At 40.3% G+C, this 21413-nt stretch overlaps 1 protein-coding gene across 2 annotated transcripts in view; it reads left to right on the forward strand.

Moving 5' to 3' along the window:
- The first annotated feature begins 1628 nt into the window (after window positions 1-1628).
- KHDRBS2 (KH RNA binding domain containing, signal transduction associated 2) overlaps window positions 1629-21413 on the forward strand; it is a 554124-nt gene continuing 534339 nt past the window's right edge. For both annotated transcript variants that reach the window (XM_080667042.1, XM_080667043.1), the window contains exon 1: window positions 1629-1953. In XM_080667042.1, coding sequence (XP_080523168.1) covers window positions 1863-1953 — 91 coding nt within the window. In that variant the 5' untranslated portion in view covers window positions 1629-1862. The remainder of the gene's footprint in view (window positions 1954-21413) is intronic.

Consider the following 21413-nt stretch of genomic DNA (forward strand, 5'->3'; position numbering starts at 1 on the left):
ACAATTACTGCACAATAACTTTTCTAATTTATATTAATTCCAAAATGTTTACAATGTATTAGCTGTGGTTGGCATCTTATTCACCCTCCGCTACTATAGCTACCTGTCTAAAGATTGGTAGTATTCCTACTGTGAAAAAACAAAAATATTAACGAGTCATGCATGGTTCTACAGCTTATTTCATAAACTTTTAATAGTCTTATCACACTTGTTAGCTGTATATCCCCTTATCATTGGCCCCATGATAGCATACACTCAACTTCTAAATGGGATGAACAATGGCTGGTGCCAAAAGAGGTCACATTTATATTTCTGGGTCACTGAACTTCTCTGTCTCTTTCTTTTCCATGCCTATAAAACAGATAAAGCAATACTTTCACCATATTTTTTCAGAGTGCAAATTGAGATAATGGATGTGAAGACACATTAAAATTTTAAAACATATGTAAAAGATAATCTCCCAACCTTACCTTGAAAAATAAATACAGAAAAATATTTTGAATCAGTAAGAGAACTTGGAAAAGTTTCAGTATATTTTATTTGTAGAAAAGTTAGTCTCCATTCTTAGGACAGGTAGAGGCAAAAATGGAAAATGACTATTTATGAAGAGACTGAGGGAAAATTTTAGTGACATTTGAAGCATGTATTTTCAGGCCCCGAATGGTGTTACCTGGAGAGTTTCACTGTCCTTAAATAGAGGTGGGATAGATACAAAGTACCTCAGCAGCAGCATCTGGTGAAAGAGGCTGCCACATCTAAAATAAGGAGAAAGGGGCAAATTAGAGCAATCGTGGTTACGTATTTTCTAGTCTCTTCCTTCTTCCACATGTCTTTCCAATTCCTTCACAAACTGTGGCTTTTCGTGTTGCTTTTTAGTTTTAAAATCCAGCCACCTCTCCGAACGCCCTCCATAGATAGGGAATGGGGAAGGAAGGTTAGATGGGAGAGAAATCAGAACTAAGTCAATACCCCAATGATTGTATGCTAGAAGCATGTTGCTGTACAACAACATCGCCCGGAGCCTCTTTATTTGTTTATCAATGAACATCCTACTGCTTCCCGGAGATGTAGGTCAGGCTCATTGAAGACAGGAGTCACCCATCACATGCAGTCTTCGTTATGTTTCCAGACTGGGTGCGCTGCTGATTCCTGCACATTGGAGCGCATCTGAGCCACAAGAGAGGAGACACCTGTGCCTTAGGGACGCAGGGAAAGTCCCATCTACCTTTGGGAGACTTTCCCTAGTGCTTTTCCATCCCCTCAGCTGCTCACTCCTCATTCCCATCTTTCCTGCTGTCTTGGCCCCGAGCTTCTCTGTTTAACGGGTGCTTTTCCCGCTCTCTACCCTCTCGAATCTCAGCTGAAGACCCAGAGCTCCACACAACTGGGCATGTCTAATAACCAGGGAAGGCTTGAGCTGCAAGAAGAAAGCGCTTGCACCTTCTGAGCTCCCCTCCCCTCTGCAGCTGTCTCCTGCCAGTCAGGCGATCCGACGTGCGGTACGACCCAATGAGGGCCCGCGTCCTTCGCGAGGGCCCCGCCTCTCCTGGCACCACCACCAATGAATGGTTGGCGGAGGTGGGACGCGTCCTGTTCCCGCCTCTCCAGTTAAGGCGGCTCGTGTGAGTGGGGGGGCTCGGTGCGAGCAAGGGACGACGGAAGGGACGGGCAGGTGTGGGCGCTGGGCCGCGCAGCCCGACGGCTGGAGTCGCAGGTGCTCGGTGCACGGGCCAGTGAGGACGCGCGGAGATCCCCTTGCCACGGGAGGCGGAGCAGCGCGGGAGCCAGGCGCTGCCCCGCGACCCTGCGTCCGAGAGAGCGGAACCTAGCGCTTCGCCCGTGGACTGTCCGAAGTCCGCGCTATGGAAGAGGAGAAATATTTGCCTGAGCTGATGGCAGAGAAAGATAGCCTGGATCCATCTTTTGTGCATGCATCGCGCCTTTTGGCGGAAGGTAGGACTTGTCCTCGCACATGGGCACAAACCATCGGCCGCCCATCTCACCCAAGGCTGGGTTAGGAGAGTGAAGTTGGGGAGGGACGCCTGTCTCCTTTGCAGAAACTGTTCCCCTGAAGATGCTAGCTTCAGAGCTTGTTCTCTGGGCGGGCAGCAATGCTCCTACTCCTTTATGTCTTAATTTGGGGTAGACCGAAGCTACCAGATCTAATGGCAGTGGTGATGTGACCTGTTAGGATCATTGGTAGAGAAACCATAAAGTGTATCGCGGTTTACAGGGATATTTTCACTTCGCAGAGGGAAGGTGAATCAGTTTGGAAGTAAATAGTGATCAATGTAGTGTTCTAAGAGCTTCTTGCTGCATAACAGCATTTTTTTTTTTTCCTTTCCTGCATTTGGGAAGTGATGTGATACCCTTTAGTCTAATTACAGTCTTTCCTATGGAAAGTCTTGGAATTAACCCAGATTAAACTATGCACGTACTATGCATGTTCTTCTATGTTTGTGAATGTGGCAGAGGCTAAAGTGGTTATCAATTTATTTGAAGTGTGATAATTGGTTTACTCTGTGAGTTACCGGTCCCTGGGAACAACACTTCACAATTGATCAACTGTTTCACCAAGTGTGCATTTTCTTTTGTGTACCTGTAATGCTAAAGGAGATTTCATTCCCAGAGGAACATATATGTCTTGTCTTTTGCGTGGCTTTGAAAGGCTGTTTAAACACACACACACACACACACACACACACACACACACACAAACTTCATGAGAGGAATATTAATCAAATTACTCCATTTATCTTGATATAATCCCATCTAACTGATAAAGATACAGTATCTGTAGTAATCTACAGAAGCCTTTTTAAAAACAAATTTAAATTTTTTTAATGAGTGCTTCATTAATAATGAATTGCTTCATTATTAAACTGACTACAGTGCAGTTTTGTAGCTGAGGTTTTTATGAACTTACCTATAGCCAAACTAAAAGTGACAACTTCCTCTTCCTCAGCCTTCAGCATTAAAAGAACTGCTTTCTTTTCTGAGACTTAGTTGTACATGGCAGCAAATATTCTGATCCTCCATGTGTGATTTAAATAGACATTAGGTTTATTTAAATATTTTAATAATAGATTATTTATAATAATAGAGTATAAGGTGTTTAACTCCATGTTTGCATACTAAACAATTATAAAAAGATTTATAATCAAACTACTGAACTTGTGAAACAACTAAACTGTTTTTCAAGAAACAAGTTGGTTTTGTAGAGGATTTGGGAAGGTAAAATACAATTATGCTTACTACTTACTCTCTTGGTTACCGAATTTAAAAAATAGAAATTAAAGTTGAAAAGTAAAGTCAATTAAAAAAACACCTCTCTACTTTATTGAAAAACAAAGTAATACATAAAATAAAGAGTATTGAAAATTAATGAGTTATTAAATGCTTAGGATTGTTCAAAACAATTAAAAATGAAGCTAAGCTTTCAAAATTGTTTACTTTAATATGTTTTCCAGAAGTGTCATTAGCTGATAATGTCTTTACAGTGAAAATAAAAAACAACAACAACAAATAAAAAGTGATCATTTTCTCTGAACTGCTCTTTGGGACAGCAGGATCAATGATTAATTCATCTTTCACTAATGAGAGTTAGTGTACTTTTGAAAACTGCCAAGCTAAAGGAATGCATGTGAGAAACCCTTAAAAGAGTGCAAAGTCTTATGTGGTTGGTGAAACAGTCAGAGAAATCTATGCATCTGGTTCCTTAACATTTTATCTTACCCAGGAATTTGATTTCTTGATGCTTAGGAACCTGTTCAGATGTTCCTTGTAATTTAATTTTTCCCCAGTAGGGGGAAGTATGCGCTGCTTTTGTAAAGTCTTAAGCTCCTAAATAGAGAGGAAAACATCTAAGAAACAAAGAGAGATGTCCAAATTTCACAGAATCATAATGAGGAAAAGAGAATGAAATAGATTATGATAATAATATTGGAGTTTATAAAGGGATGTGCAAAAAGATGCACAAGGTATAAATTAATTTTCTAATTGTACTTTTTTCTGGGCTTATTAAAAAGTATAATGTGAGTGTGCTTTGGAATCTTTAATAAATCTTAATGTACATTTTACATTACAGATCTTTCATTATAATTTCAAAGGCCGTTTGCCAAGATTTTCAGGTTTCTGTTCAGATCTCTAGAGGAGAGTATTGTTGAGATGATTTTATTTCTCATACCTGGAAATGCACTGATTGAAAGCAGTGGCTATAAATAAACCTGACATAGATATTCATTTGGAAGGAAGGTGCACACTGAAGTACATTTCAGTCAGTACTGTGCAGACAGTCTCAAGACTGAGTGAGTAATAAAAGTGATCCAGATGATTCACTTCGGAATGATTTTTTCCGGAAACTGATATCTATAAGGGTAATGATATGAACCAATGAGCTTTCATAATGGTTTACTTTGCTGTTTTGATTGGTGATGTATGCAAATTAGTGCTCAATATTGACTGCTTTGTTTAGAATTGAAGGCCATGGGTTTTAAAGTACTAGTAATAGTTTTTTAGTTCGTTTGTCATTTTTTGTTGTGTGTGTTTTTTTATTTCACTTGTTTCTGCTGTCTGTTTTCAGTAGGAATGATCCAGAGAAAGCTAATGGAAGAGCCTAAACATTTTATGTATTTAACTGTTACTTAGAAAATATCTGGAATAATATGGCTCAAAGAGTATTTATAATATGTTTGATTAATTAAAATAATTATTTTCCTGTGATTATAATATTGTTTAATTACCCATTTGTTATGGAAGGTGCTTTTGAATATGATAAAACAGCAAACTCAGCATGATCCTTAAAGTTGCACTCAGCCTCTGAATTTGCTTGCCAGATGAAATTAGATGAGGTTATTTATATCTACTACTTCTGGGAAGTGCACTAAACTGTGAATTCAGATACCTGGATTTTAATTCCACTTTTGCCTACACTGATTCTTGATAAGTAAGTTTCCCTTCCCTGGGCCCAGTTTCCTTGTCTCTCAAATTAAGGAGTTGGACTAGATGATCTATATGTATCTTTGTAATTCTAGTTAAGTCTGGGACTACTGCTGATACAGAGGAATGGTGTTTGTGTATTCAGAACACCAAAATCAATGGTTGAACATTTTTGAAACATTTTTTATTCCTTCCTAGTTTAATGATTAATAATACATTTATTGCACTATAATGTAATTTGAGGCATATACATTATTTTGACACTGGGGACAGATTTGTGTTCTTAAGTCTATTGAACTGTTATGAAAACTTGGGGCTGAAAATGTATATACATGGAAATATTCTTGTTTGCAGTCAAGCATGACTATTTGCTGGCAGACATAGATGTGGTCAGATTCATAGATCCCATTATAGTGATTCCATACCTTCAGAAGGATTAATAAATTCTTATTAAATTGAGATTGTTTTGGGTCCTCTGATTGGCATGAATTCGTGATATGAATTCTTCAACATTGTTTTTGAGTCAAATATTGCCAAATATCCCAACAGTTCAAATGTGTGTTTTTGGTTTTTTTTAATTGCTTTTTTGTTTTTGGTTTTTTAAACTCTAGGTACTATTTTCAAATTTTGGTGAAAAGCTTGGCTGTCCATCTAGGATTGGACTCCACGCTGCTGATATAGCTTTTAAAACCCACAAGAAATGGGGATTAACATTTATTTCAAATACTTATTTGTCGTGATTTATCTACATTTAGATTCTCAATAAAGATCATTTTTAATTTAGATTGTGTTTATTAAAATATTTTTCATAAAGCATGGTGAGTTCTTAAGTGAAGGTACTGGTATCATGTCTAAAATCAGCTACTGATAAGAATTGATATTCATGTGACGTTTCCTTTGATTAATGTAATGTCTATTTTCTTTCTCTCAATATATTTGGGATCATCTTACTTATGTTTCTTAAAGAAAAACAAATTGACAGAAAAGCTAAATTCAAGGTTTAACTTTGACCTGCAATTAAAAAACATTTACAATATTATAAAAAAGTCTGATTAAACAAACAATACACTCGGGATAGGGTGATGACACTTCTGCCAACTGTAAAATTTCCTCCCTGACTCTCAATTTCTTCATCTGTAAAACAGGAAAAGTAACAGCTATCAGACCTAGTTCTTTACAGGTTAAAAATGCTGTTTCTGACAATGTAGGTGATATTTTATACAAGTATAAATAGGATATTTTGTTCAGATATAACAAAGGCATAAGCAGAAATTATACAGATGTAACATGATGCTTTCAAGATTTTTCTTCACATGTTAACGACATCATGGACTGGATCTCAGCTTGAAGTTTGATTTTGTAAAAAAATAAACACTGCCTTATTTTTTACTTACTTCTGAGTGAAATTTGAACTCATAAATCAAACTATGAAATAAATAACCTTACGAAAAAATGACTCCAATGAAGGTTTTAAAATATCATGTTCCCTTAGTCAGTGGTTACTTGTCAGTATTTTACTTTGGCTTGATTAACTCTGGTCCTGTGTCTTAAAGGTTAATTCCAAATCTCCTGGGGCCTTTTCATAAACCCATATATCCTTCTTTCTGGGAAGCTGATTTCATCCTCTCTTTTCTTAGGGGAAATGGATGTACATTTTCTGATGCTCTTCAACCTCCTACTATCTAAAAAACATCCATACTTCTTCCCATTGTCTTTCATTCTCAGACGATGAACTGTTTCTTTTTTGTTCAAGGCGGATTTGTTCACCCGGATCCTTAACCCCGATGCTCATCATCTCCGCCAGACTTGTTCTATAGTAGCTCTAACTTCTTCCTCCCTGTCTACTCTTTCCTTGTAGCAGACTCTAAACGTGATCCAATCTGAATCACTTTTAAAAAGTAGAATTCTTTTTTCACTTGCCAAAAGTAATAAAAGTAATCTTTCTTGACATTTATCTTCCTTCATTTTCATCAGCTTTTCGATAAGTCTATACTAAGCTGGCTCACTTTTCAGTTTACCTCTTCAAAACTCATCATAAAACCAGTGTCCCTAGTGACAGAATCATCTCTTAATTGCCAAATCCAATAAAATGTTTCTGACCTCTCATTGGGTCTCTTGGCTGCATTTTCCGCTGTTGACCTTTTCCAGTTTTTTGGTGTGGCTTTTCTTTTGGTTTCCAAGCATTGCAGCACTATTGGTTTTACTCTTCTCTATTTCTTACCTCACTATCCTCCATCCCTCTCCTCCCTGCCTGAACACATACAGTGCTGTCAGAGTGATTCATTCAAAATCAAAGTGTGACCATGCCACACTTTTTAATACTATTCTTTTTTTTTTTTTTAGCAGGTCACCTCTAATACAATGCCAGCAGCGAAAGAGGGGGCACCACCCTGATACTTCCAGGTGGGGGTGAAAGTTCAGTCTCTCCACCAGGTATCCAGTGACATCACTCTGGCAAGGAAGGGGAGGAACACATTGTTCCCCTTCCCTGGTGTCCACTGGAGGAGTGGGAGACTTCATTGCTGCTGGAACATGTTGAAAGTTCCAGCAGGAGTGAGACTTCTGATCAACCACCTACTTCGGAGGGAGAAGGGTGGCTTGCTACTACTGTTCAGAAGGGTGGAAATCCAGGATCTCCACGTGGCCCCATTGACACTCTAGGAGGCCTCCTTATTGTGGGTGGAATTAAAACCCCTATTCCCCATTCAATCTTCTTTAATTCTGAGGAGACAGAAGGAAGCTAGGTAGATAGGGGTGAGACCACAGGAAAGGAAGTAGAACTGGGAACCCAACAAAGCGAAGTTACTAGGGCATTCCAACTGGGCGGGGAAGGAAGGGCATTCACCAGAGAGGCATGGACTTTAAAAATGTATGGATATCACTAAGACAGGCAGTGTGCAGATAACCAGTCACAAGACAGTAAGGCATATAAACCAATCCAAAGGATATTGCTAAGGCAGAATTCTTTGAAAAGACCTATTAGGAGTTAGCAAGACTACCCACCCCCTAAATTAAAAGGCACGCACTTCCTCTCTCTCTCTTTTCTCCCTGGCACTCAAGGGTTCCTGACATTACTTCCTGTGATGGGGGAGCACATTCCTTCTTCTACATGGCTTGTGGCCATATGGGCCCCAACCCTTGGACTATTAGGCTTTAATTAGCTTGGACACTAAACTACTTCTGACTGAAACATGGAAAGGAAGCTTTGGACACCGGGCTGCTCCTGGAACCCCAGCTATATCTTTCCCAGGACTGGTTTGCCCCCAATAAACTTTGCTCCTGTTCATTGTTTTTGTCTGTGACTTCATTCTTTGATTTTCGCAAGACAATGACTGGGACTCAACATCCACACTTTCTGGTATCAATTCCACCCAGAGGGCAAAAGGGTGCCTCTTAACAGCTGGGTCAGATTGGAAGTCTAGGCTCCCTATTTAACCTTTCTTGACAGGGGTGAGCATGAGACACCTTTTGTTTCTTTTTATTTTTTCCCATTGTTGTTTAGCTGGAGCAGGACCTTGTTGCTAAATGTTTTCTGTTTTTCTAGGTTGCCCTTTTTCTAGTCCTTTGGCCAGAGAGAGCAGGCTTTTCCTAAGGCTTTTGTTTATCTCTTTTGTCTGTTTCTATTGATGTTTATGGATTGCCAGCTTTCCCATACCCACTTTGGCACATATGAGATACAAGAAAAACTAGGGAAACTATTGCCTTGCTGTTCCCAGGTCTGGTGGAACCCAGTTAGCTTGCCTTCTGTCTTTCCAGTCTATGGTTTATTGATATTTAATACCCCATCTCCATTTATTTGTGTGTCTTTATTTATGGGCCTTAATTTATTTCTTTATGGCATTTTCTTGTGAATGTATGCTAAGCCTAGTACATTAATATTTCATTAGCAATTTATATAAGAATGAGCATAACTAGGATAAATCCATGTGAATAATGGGCACCTATTGTTCACTTTATTTATCCAGTTTCAAAGAGACTTTGTGACATGGTACCTGAGAGTGGGAACAAAGTGAGGTCTGATCATTATTCCTAGTTTCTGTTGAAGTATACAATCTAGATTGAAGCTCTTTATTCCCACAGGAGCTGTAAAAGGGAAGAAAGTTTTAAGAAACGCTTGGAAATAAGTCTACAGTGTCACCAGCTTTCTTATGCCCTTATTTGTTTGAACATCTGATTTTATCTTTTTTCGCCTGAATATATATTATGAGAAATGTATTTTAATTGGCATATCTGCTACCAGTTTGTTTTTTAAAGCTATAGCAATGTAAGATTTAACATATTCATAGATTGAAATGTGTTCCTTTTGCTCACATGGTGAATTTCAATAAAATAAGAATGATGTGGAAATAGATTTTAAAAATGACTACTAGGTAATAGCTGATTTCCCAAATTAATCTTAGCAAATATCCTTATTGTATCACTTCTTTTTCTCAAATGGAGATTCCTGAAATGATCAATGTATTATTTGTCAAAAACTTGAGAACTCACAGCCAAGCATCCTTTGTTCAATCATTCTTAACTATCATGGGAAAGAAGTCATTTGTGGCATATCCACCATTGCTTACCTTTGCCTCATGAACATGACTTTCAAAAAAAATTTTGTTGTAGAGAGAGATAATAAATAATTAAGAACACCTGAATGACATTTTTAGGCCATTTACTATAGATACCCTTACAGTTTAGCTACAGTTTGGGGGAGAAATATTGATGGACTTGTACTCTGCTATCTTTGACTATAACATACATGCCCTTGAATGTGTGTTGGTAACACCTGTCTGAAATATGTGCTTTTGGTATATGAAGAGGTATCAGATGTTTAATTTATTAGTTTTTAAATTGTCTGGGGAATTAAACAGTATGCCTAAGGTATAAATAACAGAGGTTGGGAAAATCTGCTGGATTTTATATACTGATGATTTCCTGGGAATTTAGAGGAGGTCATGACTCTTGTTGGTCATGGTAATTATAGATTCATCATCATCATCTTCATTGCTATTCACATTAAGGGGGAGATTACTCTTTATCAGATACTGTACTAACATGCTTTGCATGCATTACCACACTTAACCCACCCACCAATGAGATAGTTATTAGCATTAACTTTTTTTGACAAATGAGAAAATTAAGAATTGAAGACGTTAATTTATTACAAGTCACAAAGCAAATGAATTATAAAGCTGAAACCTGAGGCCATAGGTAACCATTACACCATACTGCTCCTGTGGGGGAGACACAACTTGAATCAGGCTTGGAAGGAAGCCTAGATATTAATGTGTGAAGTATGTCTAGGAGCTCAACATGGTTGTTGTCCTTACCTTCTGAAATATGTTCCTAATGCAAGTATTGGATACATTATTATACAGTACTGTTAAATAATTATAGTATGTATGTAAAAGGCAAGTGCATTTATAAATAGGAAAATTGATCCAAGTGTAGAATTGTGTTAAGGATTATCGAGGCAGCTTAACTTTTCTGTATGTCTTATATCGACTGTTGTTCCTAAGGAAGTTTGGTGATTCCAGGCGTGTTGTTTTGTGGTTTTTTTTGTTGTTGTTTTGTTTTGTTTATCCAAAAAGGGATTGGAGAACTTTGTGTGATTTACTAAGGTATTTTTCTTCTCATGTGTTTTAGAGAACTGCTTTCGTTTGCTGGATGCTTTTAGGAAGGAAGAACAACTATGAGTCTCTTTCTTGTGTTTTGAGGCAAAGTTGGTTTTGTTTAAAATTTGGAAGTGAGCAGATAAACTTATTGTCAGAAATCAAGAACTCAGAAATATGGCTTAGTTTAGATGTCATCTACAGGTTTTTGAGGTTTTGGGATTCAATAACTTCCAAACAGATTGGTTGGTATTAGTATACTGTTATCAGAAATGGCACAGGTGATACCCATTTCCTTTAAAAAATTAAAATTTTACTTTTCTAATAGAAAAGCTGAATGAGTGTGCTTTCTCTGGAGTGTAGATATATTTTGCAAGTTCATAGAATTGTATGACAGAAAATGATGTGTCCTGACTACAGCTCAGGAGAGGGAGCCTCTAGGACAGAAATTCAGTAAAGAGGATGAAGTGGGGAAAAATTTGTTAGTTTTGAGAAGAAAGGGATGACTAAAGCAATAGCTACTTTAATTGAACATGCATTCTGACTGAGGTCCTTATATTATATATAAAAAGGCAGCTAATGTATCTATTTTATGGGGAAAAATAAAGAAAGCAGACTAGAAGGTAGCACAATCAATTCAGATTTCTTATTTTTTAAATATTCCCCCATTTGTATTTATTTATTTATTTATTTATTTATTTATTTATTTATTTATTTTCTATCACCATTTATTAATTCCCTCTATGCCTTCTTTCACTTCCATTTACCCCTCAAATTAAATGTTAGGTAAATGTCCAATTATAATGTGAAAGAGTGTCAAAAGCAACCATTAAACATAGAAACATTTAAAGATATTGAAGAATATTACTTGTTTAAGGAAATACCAAGATCCTGCTTTGAAAAAAACTTTTAGAAGAGTTAAATATCTGTTACTGCAGAGTCTATTGTTTCCTTTAAAATAATTTTCTCCAGGGAATTTAAGAAATTTGTTTGTTTAGAAAACTGAATTATATGCAGCAATACACTCATTGTATAATAGAAGACAAGAGATGGCTGGTTACATAATACATTTCTTATTATATGTTTAGGCATGTACATATTATAAATGGAGAAATTTCAATGATTGTTATTTTGAATTACAGAGCATTCATGTCTTAGGAAGGACTTCGTTTTTTCTTTTTGGAAGGCAAAAACTTGAGCTGCCTTTTTATCCATCTAAGTTCTGATGGAAGAGGAGGCCTTTAAGGAATTGTGTGAAGATGAAAGAGCATTTGGTGTGCTGAGGGCAGATGGCATTTTGTTAAATGACTAGAGGCCTGGTGCATGAAAATTCATGCACTGGAGGTGGGGAGGGGGTGTCCCTCAGCCCGGCCTGCCCCCTCTCACAGTCTGGGAGCCCTCGGGGCAGGAGGTGACCCAGCTATCAGGGGAAGGCGACGCCCCCATCACACCTCTGCTGCTGCCACTGCCGGAAGTGCAAGCCTCAGCCAGAGCTGGTTACCTGAGCCTTGGGCGGCCCTGGGTGGCTGGGCAGCCGCCATCTGAGGCTTGCCTGCGCCTCAGGCCCACCCTGGGCAGCTGGGCAGCCAACACCCGAGGCTTGCCTGTGCCTCAGGCATCAGCTGGGCAGCCGCCATCCAAGGCTTGCCTGTGTCTTGGGCCGGCCCTGGGTGGCTGGGGGGCTGAGGCCAGATCTGGATGCACTGTGCACCTGCCACCCCCCCAAACGGACTGTGGGACTCCAGCAGCAGGTGCAAGGAGTGGCCGGACCCGCCTAAGGGTGGGCCCAGCCGCACAGTGTGCCTGCCACCCCCCTGGCGGGGCTGAGGGGACTGGGTGCTGTCATCTTGTGGCTATGGGCGCTGCCATCTTTGTGACTGTGTGACGGTCGATTTGTATATTCCCTCTTTATTAGATAGGAGAGTATTTTGGAATGGACTTCAGAATGATAGATGGCTATGCATTAAGCTAGTATTCTGAAATTAGAGAAGATTGGAAATTATATCATACCCATATAAGGGAAATCTGGTAGAATAAAGCAGTATGATAATGAAAAGCCATTTAATGAAATTATATGAAATGGTAAATATTTGGAATGATTTGCAATAAGCCAAATGGTTTCTCTTTGAGTAAAAGGAGTAGAGTGTGTGTGTGTGTGTGTGTGTGTGTGTGTGCATGCACGTGTGTGTATTTATAAAGCATATGCTAGACAGGTAATCAATGAGAAATAGTACAGAGTTGGTCTAGTTGGTTCTTAATATCTGTGACTGAATTCTGTTTTGATTGAGGAGGAGAAAGGAGTTATAATTAAGTAAATAATTTTCATAGGATCTGCAAAATGCAATAATAAGGAAAATTGATGATTTTTAGGAGTCCCAGGAAGGGCCCCTAAAAATATCTACAGAGATCATGGAAAGCTTCACTTGGAAGGGGCATGTTGGTTGAGATCTAACAAATACGTGGGATAGGGCCAAGATTCAGTGAAGAAGGGGCTATAATTGAGGAGAATTATACATGGCTATAGCAAACAACATTTCTAAACTCTGAAAAGAAAAAGAATATTTATTTAAATAGGTAGGAGTTCAGTGTTATATTGTGATTTATAATAAGAAATATATATTTTTGTCTTCTTCCCTGGTCCCTGCACTGAACACCTAAAACCCTTGTAATTTCCTAAGTGCTGAGAGCTTTAAGGTATCCTTTTTATGTTAATGAGTTAGCTTTTGTACCCCACCTAAGGATGGAGCCTGTAACTTTCAGTCCTACTTCCCTAACCTCCAGGAAGGTGAGAGGGGCTGGAGGTTGAATCAACTGCCAAATGGCCAAATGATTTAATTATTCATTCCTATTAGTGAAGAACTTTATAAAAACCCAAAAGAACTGGATTCAGAAATCTTCTCATTGGTGGAACATGTGAAGATTTAAAAGCTCAATCATGGAAACTCTGTGCCATTCCTACAGCAGCCCCTCCCCCGCCCCCCCTCCCAATGCATCTCTTTCATCTCTGTGCTCCTGACATACATCCTTTGTAATAATCTAGTAATCTAATAAGTAAGATGTTTCTATGAGTTATGTGAGCTGCTCTAGCAAATTAATGAAACCCTAAGAGGAGGTCCTGGAACCTCTGGTTTATAGTCAGTTGGTTAGGAGTACTGGTAACAACCTGGAATTGCAGCTGGCCTCTCAAGTGCAAAGAAAGCATTGTTGGAATCCCCAATTTATAGCTGGTCAGTCAGAAGCACAGATGATCACTTTGCTTGCAACAGGCTTATAAAGTGGGGCATGGGGCAGGCTTGTAGGACTGAATCCTTAACCTGAGGAGGCTTATGCTATCTCTGGGTAGATAGTATCAGAATGCAGTTGATTTCTTGGACATCCTGCTGGTGTCTGAGAATTGCCTGGTATTGTTTGGGACTCCACCCAACCCCCCTCCCACCACACACACACACACACACACACACACACACACACACATACACACACACACATACACACCATGTTGGAATTTGGTCTAGGAAGCCAAAAGATTAAGTGTGTTTGAAAGATGCAGTGAAATAGCAAGCATCAAGAATAAGTGGGTATACAGAGAATGGTAGATGCTTATCACACTTATCTTGTCAACTGTGCTATAAAGTTTGCACTTTATGCCAAAAGCAATGGTAAACCATTTAAAGGTTGTAAAAGGGGGCAATTGTGACATCAGAATTTCATTTAAAGCATAATGAGGCTGCACTGTTGGGGAAGGATTTGACAGATAATAAGACATGGGCAGACCATCAGATAGCTTGCGATCCAGGAGAGAATTTATGGTGACATGAATTCAAATAATGAGAATGCAGATGGGATGAAGAAGACAGAGCTAATAGAAATTTAGCAAGTGAAATATAAGGAATCATACTGAATAGAGAGGATGAAAAATAAAGGGTAGTGAAGGCTATTGTCTAGGATGCTCTTAGTAATTGGTTTAATGGTGGTATCAGTTATTGTTCAGTTGGATATGCATTGAAAGGCTTGTGGGGTGTTGAGGTAAAAAGGCAGGTGGAGAGCTGGGTCTGGATAAAGGTTTGGCTGCAGGCAGTGGTTTAGGTATCATTAGCATGTAGGTGATATTTGACCTTAGGAGAGGAAGAGTTCACTCAGGGAGAGCATGTAGAGAGCAATAGGAAGAAGATTTAGGATAAAACCCTGAGGAACATCAGCATTTAAGGGGAAGACAGAAGAAAAGTGGTCTACAAAGCTGAAGAGTTTCTTAGAATGTAGGTAGGAAAGATGAAATGTGTCCAATGTCAAGTAAAGAGAATATTTGAAAAATGAAGGATTTGGTTAATATTTTCAGGTACTGCTGTTAGGACAAGTTAAGACAAAGATTTAAATGTCTAATGGATTTGGCAACAAAGAACAAATTCAGAGCAGAGTTGTAAGACCCCCAAAGGGACCCTTACTCTATCTCACGGATCGGCGGCAACCCCAATCATCCGCAGGAGGCGTCACTTGATGCAAACAGCAAGAGGCTTTATTCCAGCGCGCTGGGGCTCAACTCCTGACTCACGCGAGCGAGGAGTCGAACCCCGAGCAGACAGTCTTACAAGTATATATAGGCAAAAACTATACATCGGGGGGTTACACATGTGAGGGGGAAGAGAGGACAAAGCCGCCAGGAAATTCCAACAGGGCTCGTTAATAACATGTTTAATGACAGGGCCTAAGTTTTCAGTCAACAGTCCCATCCTGTAATCTCCTGTCCTGCTTTTCTTATCTGTCAGAGCACTATTTGCTTTATCTGCTCTTAACTCAGTGCTGTTTTCCTGGGACAGGTCCAAGGGTCTTGTTCCCACCACCGGCGAAGGGGGAAGACCTTGGAGTTTTAAGATAAAACGGACAGCTGTAAGAAAACTTTACTCTTTCAGTTAGGGTTTGCTTTTTTCCTGAAGCTCCATTTTCCATTGTTTCTTTTTAATCTCTAGAGTTAAGAAGTTCAGGATTTGCCCCGATAAGATAAAGTAAACAAAATTCTTTACCTTTCAGAGTTAGATAAAATTCCAAATCCATTGCATGTACCTACTCTTTTCTTTGACAGTTCTTATTGATTTGTTGGCACATGTGACTTTGTTGACCACTGCCCACTTTAAATTAGGACACTATTAGTTCTAAACTAACAAGATAGTGACAGCCACCTTCTTGATACATTTCCTCCTGAAATTTGTGATGCTACAATCAATATAGAAATTTACCTTCTTTATTCTGGTCTTTGAAACTATGATCAACAGTGAGCATGAGACCAGCGCCTGAATCTGTTGTATGCTTGGATCCTTAAAGTTTATAGTATAAAACTTATCCATACTGAATAACAATATTATGTGAAAAGATATATGTATTATCTTTCATAGGTTTGTTTCAAGGCTGGAGAAAATTTTGACTTTATTGGACCTGAAAGAAGACATGTGCTCCTGCAAAATTTTAATTATATATATTTTAAGGTTAATCACTATTTTATGAAATATGTGTGTGTGTGTGTGTGTGTGTGTGTGTGTATTGTGGTATTTCTTATTCTGTATTGTAGTAAAAAAAAAGTTTCAGAGTTACTGTTATAGTAGAAACAATATGGAAGGTATAGTGAAAATACCAGTGTTTGAAACCCAGATCTGCTACTTGGCTGCTTTGTGATGTGGGCAAATTTCTAAATCTCTTTGAGTCTTTTGTTCTTATCTATGAAACTAGAGGCCTTGTGCACAAAATTTGTGCATGGGGGAGGGGTCCCCTCAGCCCAGCCTGCACCCTCTGCAGTCCGGGACCCCTTGGGATTGGGCCTAAACCAGCAGTCGGATATCTCTCTCACAATCCTGGACTGCTGGCTCCTAATCGCTTGCCTGCCTGCCTGCCTGCCTGCCTGGTCGTCCCTAACTGCTCCCCCTGCCGGCCTGGTCACCCCTAACTGCCCCCACTGCCAGCCAGGCCACCCCCAACTGCCCTCTGCCTGGTCACCCTTTACTGCCCCTGTCTGCTGGCCTGGTCACCCCATGCAGCCTGCTGTTCAGTCGTTTGGTCGTCCCTCACTAACCCCCCTGCCGGCCTGGTTGCCCCACACAGCCTGCTGTTCAGTCCTTTGGTTGTCCCTCACTAATCCCTCTGCCAGCCTGGTCGAGGGCAGCCATCTTCTGAGTACGTGACAGTCAATTTGCATATTACCTCTTTATTATATAGGATGTGATCTTGTCAAGTGTTTCATAGATCAATCAAGCATCTCATGAAACTCACTACTAGTGTATGTGCAGTATTTATGGCAGAAATCAATGAAGAGTCTTTCCTTTACTCCACTTTGTCTGGTTTTCTTACTTTAACAAAAAAGTATCCCTATTTGGGTAGCTTAGGTTGGTTAGAGCATTGTCCCAATATGTCAAGGTTGTGGGTTCAATCCAAGGTCAGGGCACATGCAAGTATGAACCAATTAATGCATAAATAAGTAGAATAACAAATTGATGCTTCTCTCTCCCTTCCTCTCTCTCTAAAATAAATTAATAAAAAATAAATAAAAAATAGAGGCAAATTTTATGAAGAATGAAGTGCAGCTTTTAGTTATACAATTTGATGAGTTTTGATAGTTGAATATTCTTGCATATGCAGTGCTCTTGGCAAGATAGAGAACATTTCCATCAGCTCAGACTTTCCTTATACCCACTTCCCATTAATCTGTATTTCCTTTGGCAACTGCTGTTCTGATTTCTACCATAGGTCACTTTATTGTTCTTCAACATTATATAAATTAAATAATTCACTATATACTCTTCCTTCTTTTTAAGTTCAATATATTTTTGAAAGTCACTCATGTTGCATTTATCAAGAGTTCATTATTGTGTTTCATGCTGAGTAGTGTTCCATTATATAAATATATCACAATTTGCACAATTTGTTTATCTAACTTCTTGTGGATGAACATCTCAGCTGTTTTCAGTGTTAGCTTATCTAGCCTATATAATAAAAGGGTAATATGCAAATTGACTGAACGGCAGAACGACCGGTCACTGTGACACACACTGACCACCAGGGGGCAGATGCTCAATGCAGAAGCTGCCCCCTGGTGATCAGTGTGCTCCCACACAGGGGGTACCGCTCAGCCACAAGCCCTGAGCTCGGCTCATGGCTGGCTGCTCAGTGGCAGTGGTGGGAGCCTCTCCTGCCTCCAAGGCTGCTAAAGATGTCCAACTGCGGCTTTGGCCCACTCCCTACAGAGAGCTTGATATCCCCCAAAGACTCCCGGACTGCTAAAGGGTGCTGGCCGGACTGAGGGACCACCCCCTCGACCTGAGTGCATGAATGTCGTGCACTGGGCCTGTAGTATATATAAAAGCCCAAGTGACCGCTCGACCGTGCAACTGGTAGCTATGATGTGCACTGACCACCAGGGGCAGATGCTCAATGCAGGAGCTGCCCGTGGTGGTCAGTGTACTCCCACAGTGAGAGCACTGCTCAGCTGACCAATGGCGCCAGATGCCGGGTTCATGGCTGGTAAGCCTCTCCAATGGACACTCCCCCTGTGTGCCCTCCCCGCACCTGGATCGGGACCAGGACCAGCATTGGGACTAACTGGGCACAAGCCCATGGCTGCTTCTCAGTCATGGGTGTGCCAGTATTGCCCTAGGACAGCACACGGAAACTGCAGCAGAGCGGCAGCGAACCTACTGAGTGGTGGCAGTGGCAGGCACAGTGGGGTCGGGATGAGCAGGATCGGCATGGTGCCAGGCCCGGGCTTGGGGTCCTCCTGGCTGCCTGCCTTTTTTTGTACTATTACATCCCTCTGGGGATGTAGGACTGCTGGTTTCGGCTGATCCCTGCAGGCCAGGCCTCTAGTTACAAATAAGCTGCTATGAACTTTCATGTACACATTTTTTTGCACATGTATACTCTTTACTTGGAGTGAAAATGGTGGGTTTTCGATTGTGTAAAAATGGTTAACCTTTTATTACATGGGATTGTCAAATAGTTTTCTAAAGTAGGTGTACTATTTTACTCACCAATGATATGAAAACTCTGGTAGGTCCCCTTCCTTGGCAACATTTGAAATTCTCAGTCTTTTTAAAAACAGCTGTTTTAGTGATGTCAAGTGGTAGCTTACTGTTGTTTTTTTTTTTGTTGTTGTTTTTTGTAAGATACAGCTCTCTCTGGAGAAAGAAAGACTGCCTCTTGTTTCTTTGGAAGTTCAGGCACCACAGTAGCCTTTTTTTTTTCTTTATTGATTAGGGTATTACATATGTGTCCTTATCCCCCCATTGCATTCCCCCCACCCCCGCTCATGTCCTCACCCCCCTGGTGTCTGTGTCCATTGCTTATGCTTATATGCATGCATACAAGTCCTTTGGTTGATCTCTCCCCTTTACCCTCACCCTCCCCTACCTTCCCTCTGAGGTTTGATAGTCTGATCGATGCTTCTCTGTCTCTGGATCTGTTTTTGTTCATCAGTTTATGTTGTTCATTATATTCCACAAATGAGTGAGATCATGTGATATTTATCTTTCTCTGACTGACTTATTTCGCTTAGCATAATGCTTTCCAGGCCCATCCATGCTGTTGCAAATGGTAGGAGTTCCTTTCTTTTTACAGCAGCATAGATTCCATTGTGTAGATGTACCACAGTTTTTAATCCACTCATCTGCTGATGGGCACTTAGGCTTTTTCCAAATCTTAGCTATTGTAAATTTTGCTGGTATGAACATAGGGATGCATATATCCTTTCTGTGGTTTTTAATTTGCATTTCCTTGATGATTAATGATGTTGAGCATGTTGTCATGTGCTTTTTGGCCATTTGTATGTATTTTCCTATTTGAAACTAGAGGCCTGGTGCAAGAAATTCGTGCACAGGTAGGGTCCCTAGGCCTGGCTGGCGATCAGGCCTGATCTGTGGGGTGACCTGCGGGGCAATTGGGGGGCCCCCGTTGGCACCTGCCTTGGCCGGCCTGGTGCCATCCACTCACTGGTCAGCCCCGCCCCCCGTTGCTGCTGCTGGTCACCTCCCTCTGCGGGGCAACTGGCAGGGCAATTGCGGGGGAGGGGGGCTGCTGGCACCCACCTTGGCTGGCCTGGGGTCTGTGGGCTGGGGAAGCTTCTGTGTTGAGTGTTTGCCCCCTGGTGGTCAGTGTATGTCGTAGTGACTGGATGTTCCACCGGTTGTTCTGCCATTCGGTCGATTTGCATATTAAGCTTTTATGATATAGGATAGGATGATTGGTGAGATTGTTTTTTTTATTGTTGTAAGAGTTATTTATATATTCTGAATTTGCATCCTTTTTCCAGTATATGTAATGCAAATATTTTCTCCCAATATGTGGCTTAGATTTTAATTTTCTTGTGTCTTTTGAAGAATAGAAGCTATTAATCTATTCTGAGGTTTAATTTATTGTTTTTCCTTTATACTTAGTGGTGTCTTTGTCCTCTCTAGGAAATTTTTGCCTTCCTCAAGGTCATAAAGGGCTTCTCAATATTTTCTTCTGGAGGTTTTATGGTTGTAGTGTTTAAGCATAGGTTTATAAATTATCTAGAAATAATTTTTATGTAAAGTTTTTGTCTTAGACTTGAATATTCACTTGTTCTGGCATCTTTCACTGAAAATACATTCTTTACTCACTGTCATGTTTAAAGTGTTCAAAGATATAGTGTAAACACATACAATGTGGAAAAATAAAGATCACAGTGTTTAAGTATATGTGAACTACCTTATAATATTGACCATCTATAGGTCTGATTCAACATAAAAGGAAAAAATAACTGCCTTAGAATTATTAAGGATGACATGTGTTTATCATATGCTTTATAATTATACTTGGAGCCCAGCGTGCGACATTGCACGGTGCTGCCCACCCACCTGCCACTCTGCCTTGACACCCGAACCTCTTCATGCAGAGTTCCAGTGTGCCTGGCCCGGCCCCTGACCCCTCTGGCCTTCTCTGCCTGCTTCAAGCCCTGCCCTCAGTCCCTCCAGTCGCCTTGGGCTGGTCCCGCCTTCTCTGGGTGCCTTCCCGCTTCCACCCCATCTCCGGAGCTACACCCTGCCACACTCGTGCAGGCAGCCTCCTGCAATCAGTCGTTACGTGTTATGGCATCCCGACCATTAGCATATTAGCTCTTTATTTTTATGATATAGCTCTATGAAATTGTCTTTTTCTCACAATTTAGAATATAATTCTTGAGGAAAATATGAACACACTTTTCTTATTGTAACTGAGGAGAAGACTAGTCATCCTTGGTGGTTACTGATTCTGACAAGTATAGCATTCTACCAATAAAGAAGTCAGGTATTTGCTTCTAATGAACAGTAGTGGTATCTAGAAAAACCTGATCAAGTGCACTGTCCTGAGTAGCAGAGTAGGTTGTTGCATCACAAAATATTAGGGAATAGTATACACATTAAACATTTTAATTTTAAAAGACCATAAAATTTTAGGTAATAGGTTATATGCTTTTTCTATTTTTGCAAGGAAAAATGTTATATAGAAACAATATACAGGTTGGGGCAAAAGTTGGCTTACAGTTGTAAGTATGTGAAACACAGCACTCATTCTTGTATTATTATCTATTAGCTAGAGGCCTGATGCACAAAATTCATGCATGGGTAGGGTCCCTAGGCCTGGCCGCTGATCAGGGCCAATCAGGTTTCCCACCACCCCGCCGCCCCACCTCCCCTCCTCCTCCTTCCCTCGCTCCCTCAGTGCCCTGCCACCGCCACTGGTCACCCACCATGTTCCGTGCTGGTGGTCAGCACACATCATAGTGAGGATTGAACTTCCAGTCTCCTGGCTGAACTCCTGAGGGGACACTTTGCATATTAGCCTTTTATATATATAGACTAGAGCCTGGTGCATGAAATTCATGCATGGGGGAAGGGGGGC

The sequence above is a fragment of the Plecotus auritus genome (genome assembly GCF_963455305.1).
Source record: "Plecotus auritus genome assembly, chromosome: 4".
Classification (NCBI taxonomy): Eukaryota; Metazoa; Chordata; class Mammalia; order Chiroptera; family Vespertilionidae; genus Plecotus; species Plecotus auritus.